General features: G+C 37.1%; 1 protein-coding gene across 3 annotated transcripts in view; it reads right to left on the bottom strand.

Moving 5' to 3' along the window:
* Positions 1–15017, bottom strand: part of LOC6050996 (zwei Ig domain protein zig-8) — a 30951-nt gene extending 15934 nt beyond the window's left edge. The window contains exons 1-2 of one of the 3 annotated variants that reach the window (XM_038264338.1): positions 14895–15017; positions 13836–14645 (exon numbers count right to left, since the gene is read on the bottom strand). In XM_038264338.1, the coding sequence (XP_038120266.1) occupies positions 13836–13941 (106 nt within the window). In that variant the 5' untranslated portion in view covers positions 13942–14645; positions 14895–15017. Of the gene's footprint in view, positions 1–13835 lie in introns of all 3 variants that reach the window. The other 2 variants (XM_038264339.1, XM_038264337.1) reach the window with 2 other exon arrangements.
* Positions 15018–17331: the final 2314 nt, after the last annotated feature.

Raw genomic sequence — 17331 nt, 5'->3', positions numbered from 1 at the left:
GAATCGATTGAAATGTATATTCGTTATGTTAATGCAGTGCCATACCGTTTTAGACAACACGAATTTTTCAAACTTTTCTGCTTGACAAAAATAGCGTTTGTTTTTGTGTGAAGTTTTAGATTGGATTTCAATCGACAATTAAAGACGAGAGAAAATGTGTCGAATAATTAATTTTATTTCATTCCAATTTTCTAATTAACCCCAAACACAAAACAACAATTGACATAGCATAAACACGCTAAAAAACTTTTCTCCTCTCGAATCATTCCCACTCGTCTGGTCCCGGTCGGTATAGCTAATTCCAGCTAAATCCGTCAACAGGCTTGGTCGTGCCCCGGGAGCACGCTCTGCCAATTAGACACTTCATTCCGCGCGGAGAAGCACGTGTGACGACTTTGTATAATATGTATACCACACTGCGCTTTTCACTTAGACGTCACGGCGCATAAATCTTTCTGCACGTCGTCAGAGGGCGCCACCACCACCATCAGCCAGCCGACAGCAGCTAAACAGTCTGAAAAGTGATGAATGCAGTTGGAGGATTTTCCATGTTAGTTAGCGAGAGTTTTTTTTCAGTGTTGATTTTTGCACTGTTAAGTCTTGTTGTTAAACTTTTTCTCAAGTCTATATTTTTACCTGAAAAAAATCAGTTCAGATTGTTTCCTTTTAAAACTAAATTCCAAAGAAATGAGTTTTGAAAGTTTTTATTACGACGGGATTTTCAACATAAAAAAACACTTTGATTCTTTTCAGAGTTGCAATTTTCCATGGAATATCGTGGATCCCACGATTTTCTTGTAGTTCTGCTAGCAACAGCAGTACAACATCATTTTTCAACAAAACGTCAGCACAGATATTCCACACTGGATAGGGTTTAGCTTGCAATCACTGTTTCTCACATTAATAAAAATAACGCAAATCTATTTCAAAGCCCCTCCCTCACCAAGGGAGGTGAGAAACGTGACTTAATCACATTGATTCGCTGAGTCTGTGCGAAGGTTTTCAGTTTGTTTTATTTTGATTCAAACCCAAACCCAAGCCGGAGACGCGTGGTTTTGTTTTGTCACGAGTGATGAATTAAAGTCAGAAAAATGAGGGCTTTTAGAGTGAGCACACACGCGTCGTTACAAAAAAAAAGTTGAGTAAAAAATTGTTTTACAAGCAGCTTAAAAGAATATTTGCGTATTTTTAGTTTGGAGGGCAAAGCCGTCGCCATCGCCGATAGGGGAAGGAAAAGAGGGGAAAAACGATTTTCCGCACTGTCTCGCCACACAGTCGTTAGTGTTTGCTGTTTTCCGCTACGCATTATGTGGTTTTATATGATACAAATGACCTAACTTTGAAACAGTGTGTTAAGTATTTCCTCTAAAAAATCAAAATATGATTCACGGCGGAAAAATTGGTTCTGCCACGGTGGTTATTTTGATTTATATGCTTTTAGAGTCCATTGATCCCCAACTTCTTTAAAAGAACAAAGTGACATTTTTGTATGAAAATAAAATTTTCATCACACTACTGAGTTGCCTCATCGCAAATGCCATGTATACCGAACAGAAAGAGAGACACAGAGGTGACAAATATTTGCGAGGAATACACAATAAAAAAAAACAACTAAAACCATTCGAAATAATGCCAACAGGGCAAACACTGGGTTGGTTCTAAAAATAAAACAACATTACAATAATATGTGGCCGCATGGAGACGCGTGGTAATTAGCAGCGAAAAATAGCTTGATGCTCAATGTTTTGACTTGTAACAACGCGAATTGAGTTATTTTTTCAGCATCGCACCACTACAAGGCTCAACCGCTTCCACTTTAGGTCAGCCTCTGGGTAACAGGGTGGACAAGCGACTACGTCCGACCACGTCAGGAAAAACGCTTTCCCATCAATTATCGCTAGGAACGTGGAAAGATTAACGATATTTGTACAGGCCTTGGGTGGAAGCGTACTTGGACTCTTGAAAGGTTTGTAACAACATGGTTTAAGCTATGCTGGGCCGTGAGGCATGTTGACTTCAGTTGCTGTGGATGATTTTTTTTTGTTTTATTAGATAAAACGCGCATAGCGCAATTTGATTAGTTTTTAATATTTGTTTACAGTGAATTTCACGCCTTCCGTCGGACGGGGAAGTAAATGATTTTTATTGAAATTAAATATATGTTTATTGAACTTTCTTATAATAATTACATTTCTTTTACATGCTAAGTAGCTCTTAATCTTTGTTGTATTTTGCGTTTTATTATTAACTGATTACATTTGTTTATTTACTTCAAATTTTTTTACATTTTTGCATTGAGTTGAATACATTTGGGTAAAAGAAAAATCTCTTTAACAACTACACTCATTCCACACATTCAAAACACCCACAAATTCGGAACACTTTTGTGATAATTTGTAAATAGCATGCCAAATACATCTTTTTTGTCGACCCTACTATTTTTAGGACCTTTATTTGGACATTCTCTTGCTATTTCACTAGTAAAAGTAGCACTTTTTGAACAAAAATTATTATTTCAATACTATTTTATCCAGAGCAGCAAAGCACTGCCTCCAATTTGCCTGTTTCATAATTGTGGGATGTTATTGTGCCTCCCACAATTGTAGAACATCTGAATTTAACTGATATTTTCACTAAAAAAAGACCATTCATAAAACATAACTAAGCTTGAATTTCGTTGGTTTCAGTAATTCTTTGACATATTCAAAATCATTAGACGAGCAAACTACAAACTGTATTTTAAAATGAATGCTCCAAGCGTTCTTACTTGTTCGTGGCGAGTTTTGCAGTGTTGTTGTCATCTCGAACATGTTCAGAAGTTCTTGTGGTGAAAACAGGGTACTGCTGCCTTCACCCGTTGATGCTGGTTGATTTTCCCTCGGTTGCTGACTGAAGCCTGGAGGTGTTGTATTCTCTGCAACTTTTTGCCGCTGATTCAACGGCAATGGCTGCAGATTTGGAACCACTCGAGCCAATCCCGCTCCTGGTGATGCCAAAGCAGAAAAATCCACGTCCGTGAATGCTGGTGGTGTTTTACGACGATTTGGTTGGTGCCTCGTCGTCGCTTGCTGCCGATTTTTTACAAACTCAGCTCGTTTTGGGCAGCTCCGATTCTTCGTCGAATGTTCGCCACCGCAATTGAAGCATTTAGCTTCGATGTTGTCGTTGATTGTGTTGCAAGCTTGAGTTTCGTGCTCACTTCCGCAGGTTGCACAACAACTTGATGAAACAATTCCTTCCACCATGTCAAAACTGCAACAATTAGAAAAATGTGTCACGTCACGGTGCACTGGACGATAACGTTTCCAAGACACGATGATGTTGAAAATTGCCCGAACTGCTTGCAGCTCAGACGGCGTTGTCGATCCTTTCTCGAGATGAGCCAGGTACAGTTGATCACGATACTTGATGCTCTTGTTGTGTCTCGTCATCTTGAAGACTTCGATTACGTTCAACTTAAGAGTTTTGAGCTCTTCCTTCAGCACACTCACATCCATGTCGTACAGGCCTCGGAGGACCTGTTTCATGGGGAGTTTACCTGGATCGTCATGGCTGTAGTATTCAATATTTGGGTGTTTAAGAAATCCCGAACGTAGTTGTAATCCTTTCTGCCAGATAGCATGATTTTGAGTCCATCAGCACACAAGCGAATGGAAGTTCGTAAAGCACCAGATTTGATAAATCCGGTCAGCCACTTTCGCACCGAATCCGATTACAAAGTATTCACAAAAATGGGTAGCACCTTCTCCCGTCGTTCAAATTCTTCCTTCTCGCTCACGTCCACAGTGAGGGTAGCGAACTGGTTTCCAGACGAATTTTGAGCGTCCTTGCTCAAACTGCCTGGCTTTGCAGGTAGCGCATCGGCATTCTTTAGCTTCTTCAAATCTGCCGATCGTGCTGGTGAGGACTGCCTCTTTTGCTTGCTTTGAGGCATTTTTGCACTTTTTAGGGCATCTCCACCGCAGAGATCTAATTGCGTGGCAAACCTATCGGTTGGATCCTCAGTTTCAGCTTTGCTCCGTACCTAATGCACGTTTCCGCACCGCTGGGAGCTAATTTGGCTACTGAATCAAGCCCACCGCGGGGATCTAATTTATTTATTTTCAAATTCTAGCCATTTTGTTGATCAAAATCAATGAAACTTTATTCTAACATGATAGAACATGCTTCTATTTGCATTTTATGTCCAAATTGATTGCATATATCAATAAAATATCATTTTCAAAATTTTAAAAGAGTTCATCGGGGATCCGTCGAGTAGCCAAGATAGCTGCTCGAGAAGTCCCCAAGCTGCAAGTGGAAAAATTTTTCAGCGATTTTTCGAATTATTTGTATTTGTTTTGAGTGTTGTTTTTGTCTTCAAAAATGGCATAGTTGCAAAAAGGCGCACTTGAACAAGAAAATCCAAAAGAAATAAAATTTAAGATTCATTAAATAAAAAAAGATGCTAGTGAAGATGCATTTAATTTGAATATCAAATTTTAGTGAATATTAATAAAATTATGAGTTTGGTTCAAAACGACTAAAATTTAAAATTAAAAATTGCGGGAAAAAATATTTCTTTGTACTATTTTTTTAATAAAAACTTTTAAACTGCCTACATTTAATATAAGTTAAGTTATTTTTAAATTATGTTTTAAAATTCAAATAAATACCAAGCGAAACAATGTTATTGGTTCAAAGTAAAATTGTATACAAAGAGAAAACAAGTATCTTGTTAACGCAAGTGGTGGAGTAAAGACAAATTCCAAATACCTACGTTTTTATCTTTTTATATTATTTTTATTTTCATTTCATTTAAAAATATTTTATGGATGACATTGATAGCCGGGGTGACTATGATAGTTTATTGTAAAATTAAAAATACGAATTAAATACAAACGGAATAGTATAAAACCATGTTGACCTTGGAAGATAAGTGTTCAAAGCAGTTATGAAGCAGTTTTCGACAAATTTTGAAAAGTTTTAATAGTTAGTAAGCTATAATTAGAAAAATAACATTATTTTATTACATTATCAGATATTTTGAACAATTTTACTCTTAAAATAGTTCAAATTGTATTGAAACAGAATTCAAAAATATCTTCAAATTTATTAGAATTTTCATTACCAAAAGCTTTACAGTAAATTTGTATTTTTGTTTATTTTTCTCTATATAACTAATCAAATTAGACATTCGAAGGAACCGTACCAAAAGTGAATTTGACGTAATCACTATCAAAATCACCCCGGTTTTTTAAATAACAACTTATCAAAACGCTCTATGATTTTTTTTGTGAAAACGTTCATGGACATACCAATTTTTTAAAATTTGTTTAGGAATTTTGTTACGAGAGGGATGGGATCCAAAAATCATTTTTTGCGTTACGCAGTAAAAGATTTTTGAAAATGTGTGATTGTTAAATGACTGGAGAATGTGTTCAATACAATCCAAAAATTTTGGATCAACTTCTCGTAATTTCAAGTTTATTTTTTTACTATTGTTTTTATGTAAAAAAATGGTTATATGTAAAAAGAATTTTAATAATTCATTAAAAAAAATCAAACCTCATCTTCATCATTTTTAGTCCTTTCTGATTTACTTTTCAATATCTTGCTTTGAAATTTGAGTGACTGTTTGACATGAATGTAAAAAATTCAACATTTCATAAATAGTGTTTGGATTTTTTTTTTATTTGAAGCGGACCAATATTCTCATGCATCATTTTTAATCTCGGAAAATGCAAATTATTTCACTTTGACTTTGAAAGTTGAAACTGGTTTGCAAATTCATAGACAACAGGTAACCTTCTAATAAAACTCAAACCTTAAACTAAACCAAACAAAAGACCTTTTCAAATGTCCGGGAGAAGATCGACAATGCGAAAAATTCTCGCTTACTTTTTCAAAAGGTTCTATGTTCATAGAAACCCATGGTGCATTGGTTGTTTTGAAAAAGTTATCTAGAATTAATCAAACACTGCCCCAACGTGACATAAGCAAACTTACTAACACCCCAGATTGCCAAAAGTCATTTTTCATGCGTAAACTTGCAGCACAGGAGGGAAAACAACTCGAAGAATAGAAATCGAAAAATCAAGCATCTCTCCTAATGTAAACATTTACTGACGTTTCCAAACTCACATTGACCCAATTACATTGTTTTGCTTGAAAAAACCATCCGTCAGATGATTTGCTTCCGTTAAATCCCGGGGCAAACCTGAGTTTTGTTTAGATTCGGATGAACACGGATGAACTCGAAGCTAAATGAGCTCTCGCACAAGTACCGCGGTGGGCTTGACGCGGGTGCCAAATTAGCTTTGCAACGCAATTAGGTCCCTGCGGTGGAGATGCCCTTAGCACTTTTCAGGAGCTAATATCGAGGAGTACCTCTCTCGTTGTTGGTTCCCAAAGGAATTACGGGAAGTAAATGTTGGCCTGTCTCGGTAGAGTCACTAGTAAGCAGTTGGACTCACAATCCAAAGGTCGTCAGTTCGAATCCCGGAGTGGATGGAAGCATGGGTGTAGAAAGAGGTTTGCAACTGCCTCAACAATCAAGCCTTCGGACACCTAGTTTCGAGTAGGAAACTCGCAATCGAGAACGGCAAGGCAATGCTGTAGAGCGAGCAATTTGATTTTTTTAGATGCAGAAATATTTGCAATATGGATGTAGAGCAAAGTTTAAAAAATAGTTTTTTTTGAAAATGTTAACAGGCGGGTGTTAAATAAATTCAGCATAATTCAATAAAATTTGAGCCCATCAGTTTGAGATACCTCTTTGAGTCGCCTCCTTATCTTGGTTTGATTCCCGCATATTTACAAAAAAAAAATGTGTGTGTGCAGAAAATGTGTACATCCAGCGTGTAATGTTAATTTTTAGTATTCACAGAGGTGAACAGAATGCAATGCAATTAAAAACCAGGAATGTTTCGTGATGTTCGTTCCCGTCGCCGTTTGCTACATGATCTATAAATTCTTTGAATATCATCTGCAAATCCATGAAGGCTATCATTTTTCAATTCTCGAAAACAAGCCTGATCAAACGGGTCTGAAAACACTGAAAAATGAGTGCCACCCAAAATATGCAATCGCGTGCGCCATTCGTTCTGCGCGCGAAATTGGCGTTATTTCATTTTTCGCTGCACTTTCCTCGTGAGAACTGATTAATGATATGAATCATTCAAACCAGACTATATGAACTCTGAATGATTCGGATCCGTCAGATGGGGCCACGTTGGGGTTGTTTGTATGCGTGTGTGTTTTCACAGTCTCCCATTCTGCTTCTGTTGTGCATCACGTAGGATAAATTAACGTGAAATTTATATAAATTCAACTTGCCCGTGAAGGACAGATCAACAGCAGCGGAGGCATTTACGAATAGAATCTATATCAATCTTTCGTCAGGTCGCCACACGGGGAGAAACGCAGTAACGTGATCCGTACGACCTTAATATAATTTTCCCACATCAAGCGCGTAAAGCCGCGCCGACAAATTGTAATAAACAAACGTCGTGTTTTTCTTCCTTTTTGTTTGGGTTTTTCGCCTTGCAGTGTGTCGCATTGAGTAAAATATTTTTCATATATTTTGTCAGTTTATCTGTTTTTGGTTGAAATTGGAAAAAAATCTTCTATTTAAGTTATGCCATAAACAGCTACCCTTACCCTATCCCCAAGATTCTTCTTTAAATCTGAGCTTACAATCGCAATTCACAGGTTATAAAAGCCAACCCGGCCCGACACCGTCCGAGCTGCAGAGACTGAAACATTCTTGCTCAACTGTCATCTAGCGCGTTACAATTGAATGAAAAGTTCCGTTCACGCACGCCTTTCGCACGAGAAAAGCCACGCGGTGAAAGTAATTGGTTCGCTATTTTCTGGGGTGTGTGAGTGTGTGTGTGTGTGTGGTAATTACCGGGGTGTCTTCCGACCATTCATGGCTGCGGTGGCAGGATAATGGGATGTGAAATTTTTGCTCTATTTTTTGCTTCAGTTTTGGCAGAATGTGTGAGATGTGGTTTTCGCATTTTGCGTGGGTTCAACATCGTCATTCAGAGTAATTGCTCTCGACGCTGAATTTGAAATAAATATAATCATGAAAAGGAATCAGGACAACGATCGGTTTCACCTTATTGGATGCATAGTTTTCTTCATCCTAAGGAGCCTGATTTTCTGTTCAAGTACTCATCATATCTTATGTCATATGTAACAAATTACGAGTGAATTCCATTCCAGACCAGGCATATTACTCACTGCTAATTTTTTTAATTACGAACTTATTAGAATTTCTTTACATCCACCCAAACGAGAACAGCCAAATTTGAGTTTTATAAGCTCTTGACAAGACAAATTTTTAAATTATCAAACTTTCAATTTTTTGAAAATAATCATCAACTGGAATGCCATTTTTTTAGCTGTTTATATGAAAAAAGGCAACCCATAAAAACCCAAACACCATTGTGGAAGCTGTTACTCGTCACGGTTGTCACGATTCCCGCCAGAATGTCGTTCGGTTGCGCTTCCAACGAGCTGCCATAGCGATGTGAGATGTGCCACGAGGGCGAGATGTTTTCGATATTGTGTAGTGTAGTGGCCACTGCCACTGAAGACCAAACCAAACCATATGAGAGGTGTTTTTCACGTTCGATGCCCATGAAACTGTCACTGTCCTCTCCTGTGTGGTGGTTCATTTTTGGCCGGATCCGGCGTAACGATTCTGAAAGACGAAGGATTTATTGCAGCCGGTTCCATCGCACCGAAGGGGAAGGCAGGAAATGAAAATTTGTGGCCACGTGATTGATGTTATGAGGTGGCGGTTTGACCATTTGGTGACGGTCACATGCTGGGTTAGAATTCACCGAAATCAAGTATCGATTCTGGTGAAACAGTGTTATGCTTTATGTTTTTTTTCGTGTTGATAGAAATATAAACAAAGCAGTAAATTTGCTGTAATTTGCTTTCTTGGTACTCTAGAATGGAAAAGCAATAGAAAGTTTTGGTACATGTTACTCTAGATTTATTAATTTTATGTCTTGCCACTTTTTCAGTCTTAATTGAGGTTATCCTACAGCATAAAAGAGGTAATATGTATTACATATTTAAATTTTATACCTTCAAAAATTACAAAAAATTTTGAACATTGTGGAATTAGAGCGTCCAATTTCCCGGGGTTACAAATTTCCCGAGAATCGGGAAATTTTCAGCCAATTTCTCGGGAAATCCCGGGAAATTTCAAATTTATTGAAAATTGTTATGACCTTGGTTTTAATTAATATTATGCAACAAAATTGCATAGGACATCAGAATCAATTGTTTAAATAAGTGTGAAGATCAATTAATAGCATGACTGCATGTAAAAAATCATTCAACTACAAGAAAATGGATTTTGGTATTTTTTGATGAGAAATTTTTAACTTTCCTCTGTGACCAGTTTATTTAAATGAGAAAAAAATCATGCAGAATTATGTTTTTCATGACAAATACTTATTTCAGCTCTTGAACAAATGGTAAAGCTTTTTAGTGTTAGTTTTACTCCAAACAACCCAATGTTTTCTAATATTTGAAGTAAGCTTTGAATATATTTTTGCGTTTTTTGAGAACAAACATTAGAAAGTAATTTTTCAATGTTTTTTTTTGTATTATTATGCAATATGATTTAAATTATACGATAAATTAACATCATTTGACAAAAAGTCTTCTATTTTTTCACATTTAACCCTCTAACACCTGTAGTTGCACCAGTGCTCCATAATTCTTTTACTTCAAATTGAAATTTCTTTAGTACTTGGTATTCAACCATTTGAATTAATTCTTTTTGCACAAATTGTTTGATGAAATAACATCAATCTGCTAAAAGCTTACCTAATTGTAATAATTTAATACTCATTAAGCAAGATCTTTTCCCAGTTACTTAAAAAAATAGTATCAGAAATAATTCTGATATTATATTTCTGATTATCTGATTAATTATATATAAACCAAACAATACATTGAATTGAACAAAATCATATTGAGTTTGTTAATTTATTATTTTTTCACAGCATTTTCAAAAAATAGTTCCAAAATTTTAAGAAAATGTGTACTTCCGATTGAATTTCGGGAATTCCCGGAAAATTTACAAATTTCCCTGGAAACGGGAAATATTTTTTTTCGAAAAATCCCGGGAATTTCCGGGGAATTGGACGCTCTAGTGGAATGTTAACAGAATGTGTGTCAGAAATTTCTAATTTTATGTATTCACATAAATTGAGCTAAAATTAAATCGAAATGGGGGTAATACACACCAAATTTCTGATGCACATCACCTTTGTGAGCAAAAGCATGTAATATTGTATTAGAAAACGTGTACAAAAAACGCATGTACGGATGAACAAAAAAGATTATGCACAACCCCCAAAAATAACATCAATCTGGTCATATCCAGATTAGTTTGTCTATACATGAGATGAACTCATGCCAAATATGAGCCCTCTACGAAAAAGAAAAGTGGGGTGAAACGGGCTTCGAAGTTTGAGGTTCAAAAAACCTAAAAAATCTTAAAATTGCTCTAATTTGCGTAAAACTTCATCTAGCATTAGACGTATTGATCATAGGGTAAATAAGATCTATTTCTTTTTTTCAAAAATGTTTTATTCAATTATTTTTAAAATCAAATTTACAACTCCACTACTAACGTGAAATTTTGAGCCCTAAAAGGTGTAAAATGTTTGTTGTAGAAAAATCGAAAAACTATGAGAAAAACTGCGATTGGCCAAAACGTTAATACCGTAGGTCTTTAGTCCATGAAATTCCCTAACTTTTGACCTATGGGAGCATGGGTGTTGGAGGCTGTTGCAAAAAGATATTAAGGTGCTACATACATGTAAATCGACAACAAAGTTAGAGGTTGGTGTGAGCATACACTTAATTTTATTTAAAATTTGTTTTCAGAGCTTTACAATATACATTTTCATCCATTAACAAAATAAATATGAAGACATTTGGATGTACCATTACCGCACGGCGTGTTTTCTAGAACAAACTTTTCAGGAAAAAATAGTCATCGCTACTTTCAAATGTGTCTTATAGGAAATTTTCTCAGCTTTCCAATGCTTCTAAGAGCGAAATGCTTCATCGGGAAATCTCTGAGATATCTCCATTTTAAGTTTTTTTGGTTTTAAATTCCTTTATTATTTATTGGAAATTTTATATTACCCGTTCAGAAAACATATCAAATGATGTGTTTCAAGTGTCATTTACTCATCAAAATGTGCAAAATAAGACAAGATACACTTTGTAGAAGGTTGCAAACCGCTAAACATTTTGAAAATTATGTTTTGACTGAATTTTTGAATATGTGGGATTTATTCAGAAATTAAAATCATAAAACAGTGTAAAAATATATTTTTTACAAGAATTATTAGATTATTACTTTGATTACTTAGATTATTTTTTTGTGTGCAAATATCACGTGTCTGCTCTGATTTAGCTTGTTCAACCGAAACTTTGGCAGGTTTGTGATTGTTAATGGTATTATTGAATTTTGATGAATAAATTTGATATTCTCTTAAGCAGACATTAACCAGGAACATAAATACAAATATGATTTAAAATCGAAAATGTACTACATAAGCCCTTGCAACGGTAGTTTGCAGTTTAATTACGAATATTAAACATGTTTTGTATCTATGCAACTGGTTAATGTTTGATTAAAGAAATATGATATTTATTCATCTAATAATACCCTATCAATCTCAAACCTGTAAAAAATTCGGTTGTAGCAGCTAATCCCAAGCTGAATCAGAGTAGACCGGTGTTATTTGTACACAAAAATTATGTAATTATCTATTTGTTCTTGTGCAAATAATGTTTCAATGCGGTTTTATGATTTTAATTTCTGAATAAATCCCACATATTCAAAAATTCGGTTAAAACTTCATTTTCAAAATGTTTAGCGGTTTGCAACCTTCTACAATTTTGTTTCTTGTCCTATTTTGCACATTTTGATGAGTAAATGATATATGATATATGAAACACATCATTTGACATGTTTTCTGGACTGTTATTCAAAAGTTTCCAATAAATGATTAAGGATTTTAAAACAAATAACTTAAAATAGAGATATCTCAGAAATTTCCCGATGAAACATTTCACTCTTAGAAGCATTGGAAAGCTGAGAAAATTTCCTATAAGACATTTTTGAAAGTGGCTATGACTATTTTTTCTCCTTAAGGTTGCCCATGCTATATCGCCGTGCCGAGATATAGCTATTTTAAGTTAGCAGTTTCTAAAAACGAGTGCCACGATATCTCAACACTGCCTTGACCAAATCGGCTCAAAATTTTTGTGAAGACTCGTTAAACTGGTCCTGTGTGCATGACGAAGGCCGATTTAAAAAAAAAACTTATTTAAAAAAAGATATAAATATTTTTTGTTTTTCATATTAAAAAATCGTCAGTTTTTGATTTTTGTATTTTTTTTTAGAAAGCAAAATTTCAAAATCGGGCTTCGTCATGCACACGGGATATGTCTTCAGAGTCTTCACCCCGAATTTCAGCCAATTTGGTCCATCCCATCTCGAGATATCGTGGCACCCGTAAATCAACTCGGTGTTTCGAGAAAAGCGGAACTGGCGCACGGCAAAATGTTGAGCTTAAAATTGTCTCTAACTCAGTTTAATCATGTAATATCTTCATGAAACTTTCAGGAGTGATTGAAAATCATCTTTCTAGTGGATTAAATAAATTTTCTGTAATATGAAATTTTGTGATTTTCTACATGTATGTAACCCCTTAAGGTTTTAAAAGCTATGAGAAAAACTCAAATTAATCCTGGATGTCTACATTTTGAAGTGCTTCAAAAGACCTTTCGAATGCAACTAAGAGAGTTGGAATTGAAGAAGTTTTACGGAAATGCGAGCAATTTTAAGATTTTTTAGGTTTTATGGACCTCAAACTTCAAAGCCCGTTTTACCACACTTCCCTTTGCCCTAAAGGCCTCATATTTGGCATGAGTTCATCTCATGTATAGACAAACAAACACTGAAAGTTTCATCCAAATCGGAGCACTTCGATACGACCTCTAGAACAAACCGTGCAGAATTTACAAATACTGCCTCTTAAAAATTATTGTAAGCAAATTTCTTGATTTTTGTAAACTATAGTATTAGCCGGGATTGTGGTGTAGGGGTAAGCGTAGTTGCCTCTTACCCAGACGGTCCCGGTGGTATTTTTCGAAACGAGATTTGTCTGAGCACGCCTACTGTCGGATGAGGAAGTAATTGTTGGCCCCGGTCTAACCTAGAGGGTTAGGTCGATAGCTCAGTCCAGGTCTAGGAGTCGTCTCCCTGGGTCCTGCCTCGGTGGAGTCGCAGGTAGGCAGTTTGACTCACAATCCAAAGGTCGTTAGATCGAATCCCGGGGTGGATGGAAGTTAAGGTGGAAAAAGGGGTTTGTAATTGCCTCTACAATCAAGCCTTCGGACACCTAGTTTAGAGTAGGAATCGCGCAATCGAGAATGCCAAGGCAAATGCTGTAGAGCGAATAATTTGATTTTTTGTAGTATATGTAATCAAAAAAATCAAAATCAAATTAGTATTTGTAAGTGAAGGCTAAAAATTAAATGATAATCAGACAAATTTCTTATAGCACCTGCCAACATATGTGCTTTTCCGTTACTTCAGTTTTAAACTAAGAAAAATTGAATGGTATGTTGAAAAATTGTTTAATACCGCATCCAATCTGACATTCAAAGCTTCTACTGCGAATATCCGTCCGGACTGGAATTGATTTCCTGTCTCCGTCAAAACTTCACAACCGCCTTCGCATTGCTGCGCTAAATCGGCAAAACATGTAAAACTTTCAGCTCGCCCAAAAACTTACCCAAAATGCACACAAACAGCAGCAACAGTAGCCTGCCAGCGCAACTGCACCGCGACGACGACGACGACCGTTGCTGGCTCGAGTAACAACACTTGTGTTGATGCATAATTCACATATTTTCAGCTCGCGTTGTGCAGTTTGGTGGGCATGTAAACATTTACCCGACGTACGTACAAAGCTGAATTTCGTAGTTGCACAAACAAACTTAGTAGTTGAGGAAGATAAACATTTGCACGGTTACATTTGAAAGGACGGGTTTCTTTGCCGGTTGAAATTTTCTTTGAAACTCTCAAGATTAAGAGTTTGACAAGAGCACTGATTAGACCTCGTTACTTTCACGGACACTGAACAGCTTAAAATTACATGCTCCAACAGTTTCACGATCTTCCTTGTTTCTTCTTGTTACCAGTTAGCAGCTGTTGGTCGTACACTCTATAGTAGTGTTGTGGTCACCAGATCCCGCGTCATGCACAAACTGTCGTCGGGAATAACTGCATCCAAGAGATGCCGGCAAAACGAGATGATGATCTTGGGGCCAGCCAGTCGCCAAAAACCGGCGGTCTAGAAGACCTTAGTCCCCAAAATTCGTGGCGTGTCGCATCGTTGAATCCACTTGTTCTCGCGGTCGGTTGGTCGTGTACTGACGATGTCGCCGACGACGACGCGATGACCGTTTGCCAGTTGTTTGTTCGCTATTAAAATGTAGCGTAATTAATTAATTAAAATATAATTAGACTTTTTGCACAACGAACACACTCTGGCTTCAGCGTGGAGGACAAACACTGCTCGTATTACGCACAATGAAATGCACTAAAAGAGAATATCAAACAGTAACGGAATCGCTCGTAGATTTGCTTGGACTCAGTGGAGATCGCGCGTCCGAAATCGCAGAACAAATTCTTCGAAATCACCCACTTAGATCATCGACTTGACATCGACTATGCGGGCTTCGTTAATCACTTTTATTAGCATAGCCAAATGGTTTTCGCGCGCATGATTCACTTCTGATCCAAACTAACACTAAACAATCTTCAACTTGATCCCAACAATAACCCCCACCTCCCGAAGAGATAATCCCAAATCGATTACGCCCGCGCGCGTCCTTAAACGCACTACGCTCGCGAACTAACTCGAAGTACGCGGCCGCGAAAACGTTGTTGTCGCGTCGAGAGCCAAGCTGCGAATGACTAAAATTAGTCGCTGAAGCGCATGCTGGTTGGATCGTGAGAACGCTCGCGCATCCATCCATCCCGGCTTCTGTGGGGACCTCTTTCGAATATTGTACGCTTTACGTTTTGGCAGGTTGTGACGGCGCAGATGGATACCGGTCTTGATGGGATAGAGTGCGTTTAGTGGGCAAATGCTTGATGCTCAATTTTTTTATCTTTCTATCAAATTGGGTCCTAAAGCCCTATGTCAATTTTTATATAAACGCCATTTCTGATCACTTTTTTTCATTTTAATGCAAAAAAAAAAATAAAAATAGTCAAGACAACATTTATTAGATGGACCAACTATGGTCCCCTTGTAACGAGCTGTCCAGTAGGACCTTTTCTGTCAAGAAGGGCCGCGAAGTTTTTTAAATTGATTTAAAAAATCATTTAAAATATTTTGTGGTCGTACAAAGGATCAAGGTACTCACAAAATCAAGCTTTATCGTTGTGAACAATAATATCACAAATTTAAGCTTAATTTTAGGACCCAATTAAAAAACAAACAAATATTGAGCGTTTCAAATTCCAATCTGAAATGCATAACACTCCTCCGTCCAAGCCTCCGAAACCGTTGCTTCGCTAATTTCAACTCGCTCGCATTTGGCCCCATTTCAACCAATCTTGATCGTTCTTGCAGCATTCGAACCGGTAGGATTTCAAGATTCATCTGAAACAAGAACGAATTTGATGCGACTAACCTGCTAGTCACACCGACTAAATTCGTCGAAGCAACTCTTTTTAGGCGCTCGTTTTAGGGAACACACCATGGCCAAATCAACAAGAAAGCATTAAAATTTGAAATCAACCATTCAAATCTAACTAATTTGAGGTCGCTGAACAAGAATATGACACTTAGAAAATCCCAAAGTATTCAGAAATCCAAGATGGCGGCCAATATGGCGCCTGTAGTATATTGGGAACATATATTTGAGGGTGTAATAGTGTTTCAACCACTCAAATCTAACTAATTTGAGGTCGCTGAACAAGAATATGACACTTAGAAAATCCCAAAGTATTCCGAAATCCAGAAATCCAAGATGGCGGCCAATATGGCGCCTGTAGAATATTGGGAATATTTATTTGAGGGTGTAACAGCCTTTCAATCAATCAAATCTAACTAATTTGGGGTCGCTGGCCACGAATATGAAACTTAGGATACTCCAAAGTATTCCACGATCATGAATTCCAAGATGGCGGCCAATATGGCGCCTGTAGAATATTGGGAATATTTATTTGAGGGTGTAACAGCCATTCAACCACTCAAATCTAACTAACTTGGGGACGCTGAACACGAATATGACACTAAGAATACTCCAAAGTATTCCAAGATCAAGAACTCCAAGATGGCGGCCAATATGGCGAGTGAAATAGGCATTCAACCACTCAAATATAACTAATTTGGGGTTGCTGGCAACGAATATGAAACTTAGGATACTGCAAAGTATTCCAAGATCATGAATACGAAGATGGCGGCCTATATGGCGCTTGTAGTATATTGGGAATATTTATTTGAGGTTGTAATAGTGATTCAACCACTCAAATCTAACTAATTTGAGGTCGTTGAACACAAATATGACACTTAGAATATTCCAAAAATTCAGAAATCAAGAAATCCAAGATGGCAGCCAATATGGCGCCTGTAGTATTTTGGGAATATATATTTGAGAGTGTAAAAGCCATTCAACCACTCAAATCTTACTTATTTGGGATCGCTGAACACGAATATTACACTTGGTATATCCCAAAGTATTCTGAAATTCAAAAATCCAATATGGCGGCCAATATGGCGGCTGTAGTATATTGGGAATATTTATATGAGGGTGTAATAGCCATTCAACCACTCAAATCTAACTAATTTGGGGTCGCTGAACACGAATATGACACTTGGTATATTCCAAAGTATTATGAAATTCAGAAATCCAAGATGGCGGCCTATATGACGCCTGTAGTATATTGGGAATATTTATTTGAGGTTGTAAAAGCCATTCAACCACTCAAATCCAACCAATATGCCGGGACCGTGGTGTAGGGGTAAGCGTGGTTGCCTCTTACCCAGTCGGCCTGGGTTCGATCCCAGACGGTCCCGGTGGCATTTTTCGATACGAGATTTGTCTGATCACGCCTTTCGTCGGACGGGAAGTAAATGTTGGCCCCGGACTAACCTAAAAAGGTTAGGTCGTTAGCTCAGTCCAGGTGTAGGAGTAGTCTCCCTGGGTCCTGTCTCGGTGGAGTCGCTGGTAGGCAGTTGGACTAACAATCCAAAGGTCGTCAGTTCGAATCCC

Source organism: Culex quinquefasciatus, chromosome 3 (genome assembly GCF_015732765.1).
Source record: "Culex quinquefasciatus strain JHB chromosome 3, VPISU_Cqui_1.0_pri_paternal, whole genome shotgun sequence".
NCBI lineage: Eukaryota > Metazoa > Arthropoda > Insecta > Diptera > Culicidae > Culex > Culex quinquefasciatus.
The sequence above is the reverse complement of the archived record's forward strand: the minus strand, read 5'-3'. Positions and strand labels throughout refer to the sequence as shown.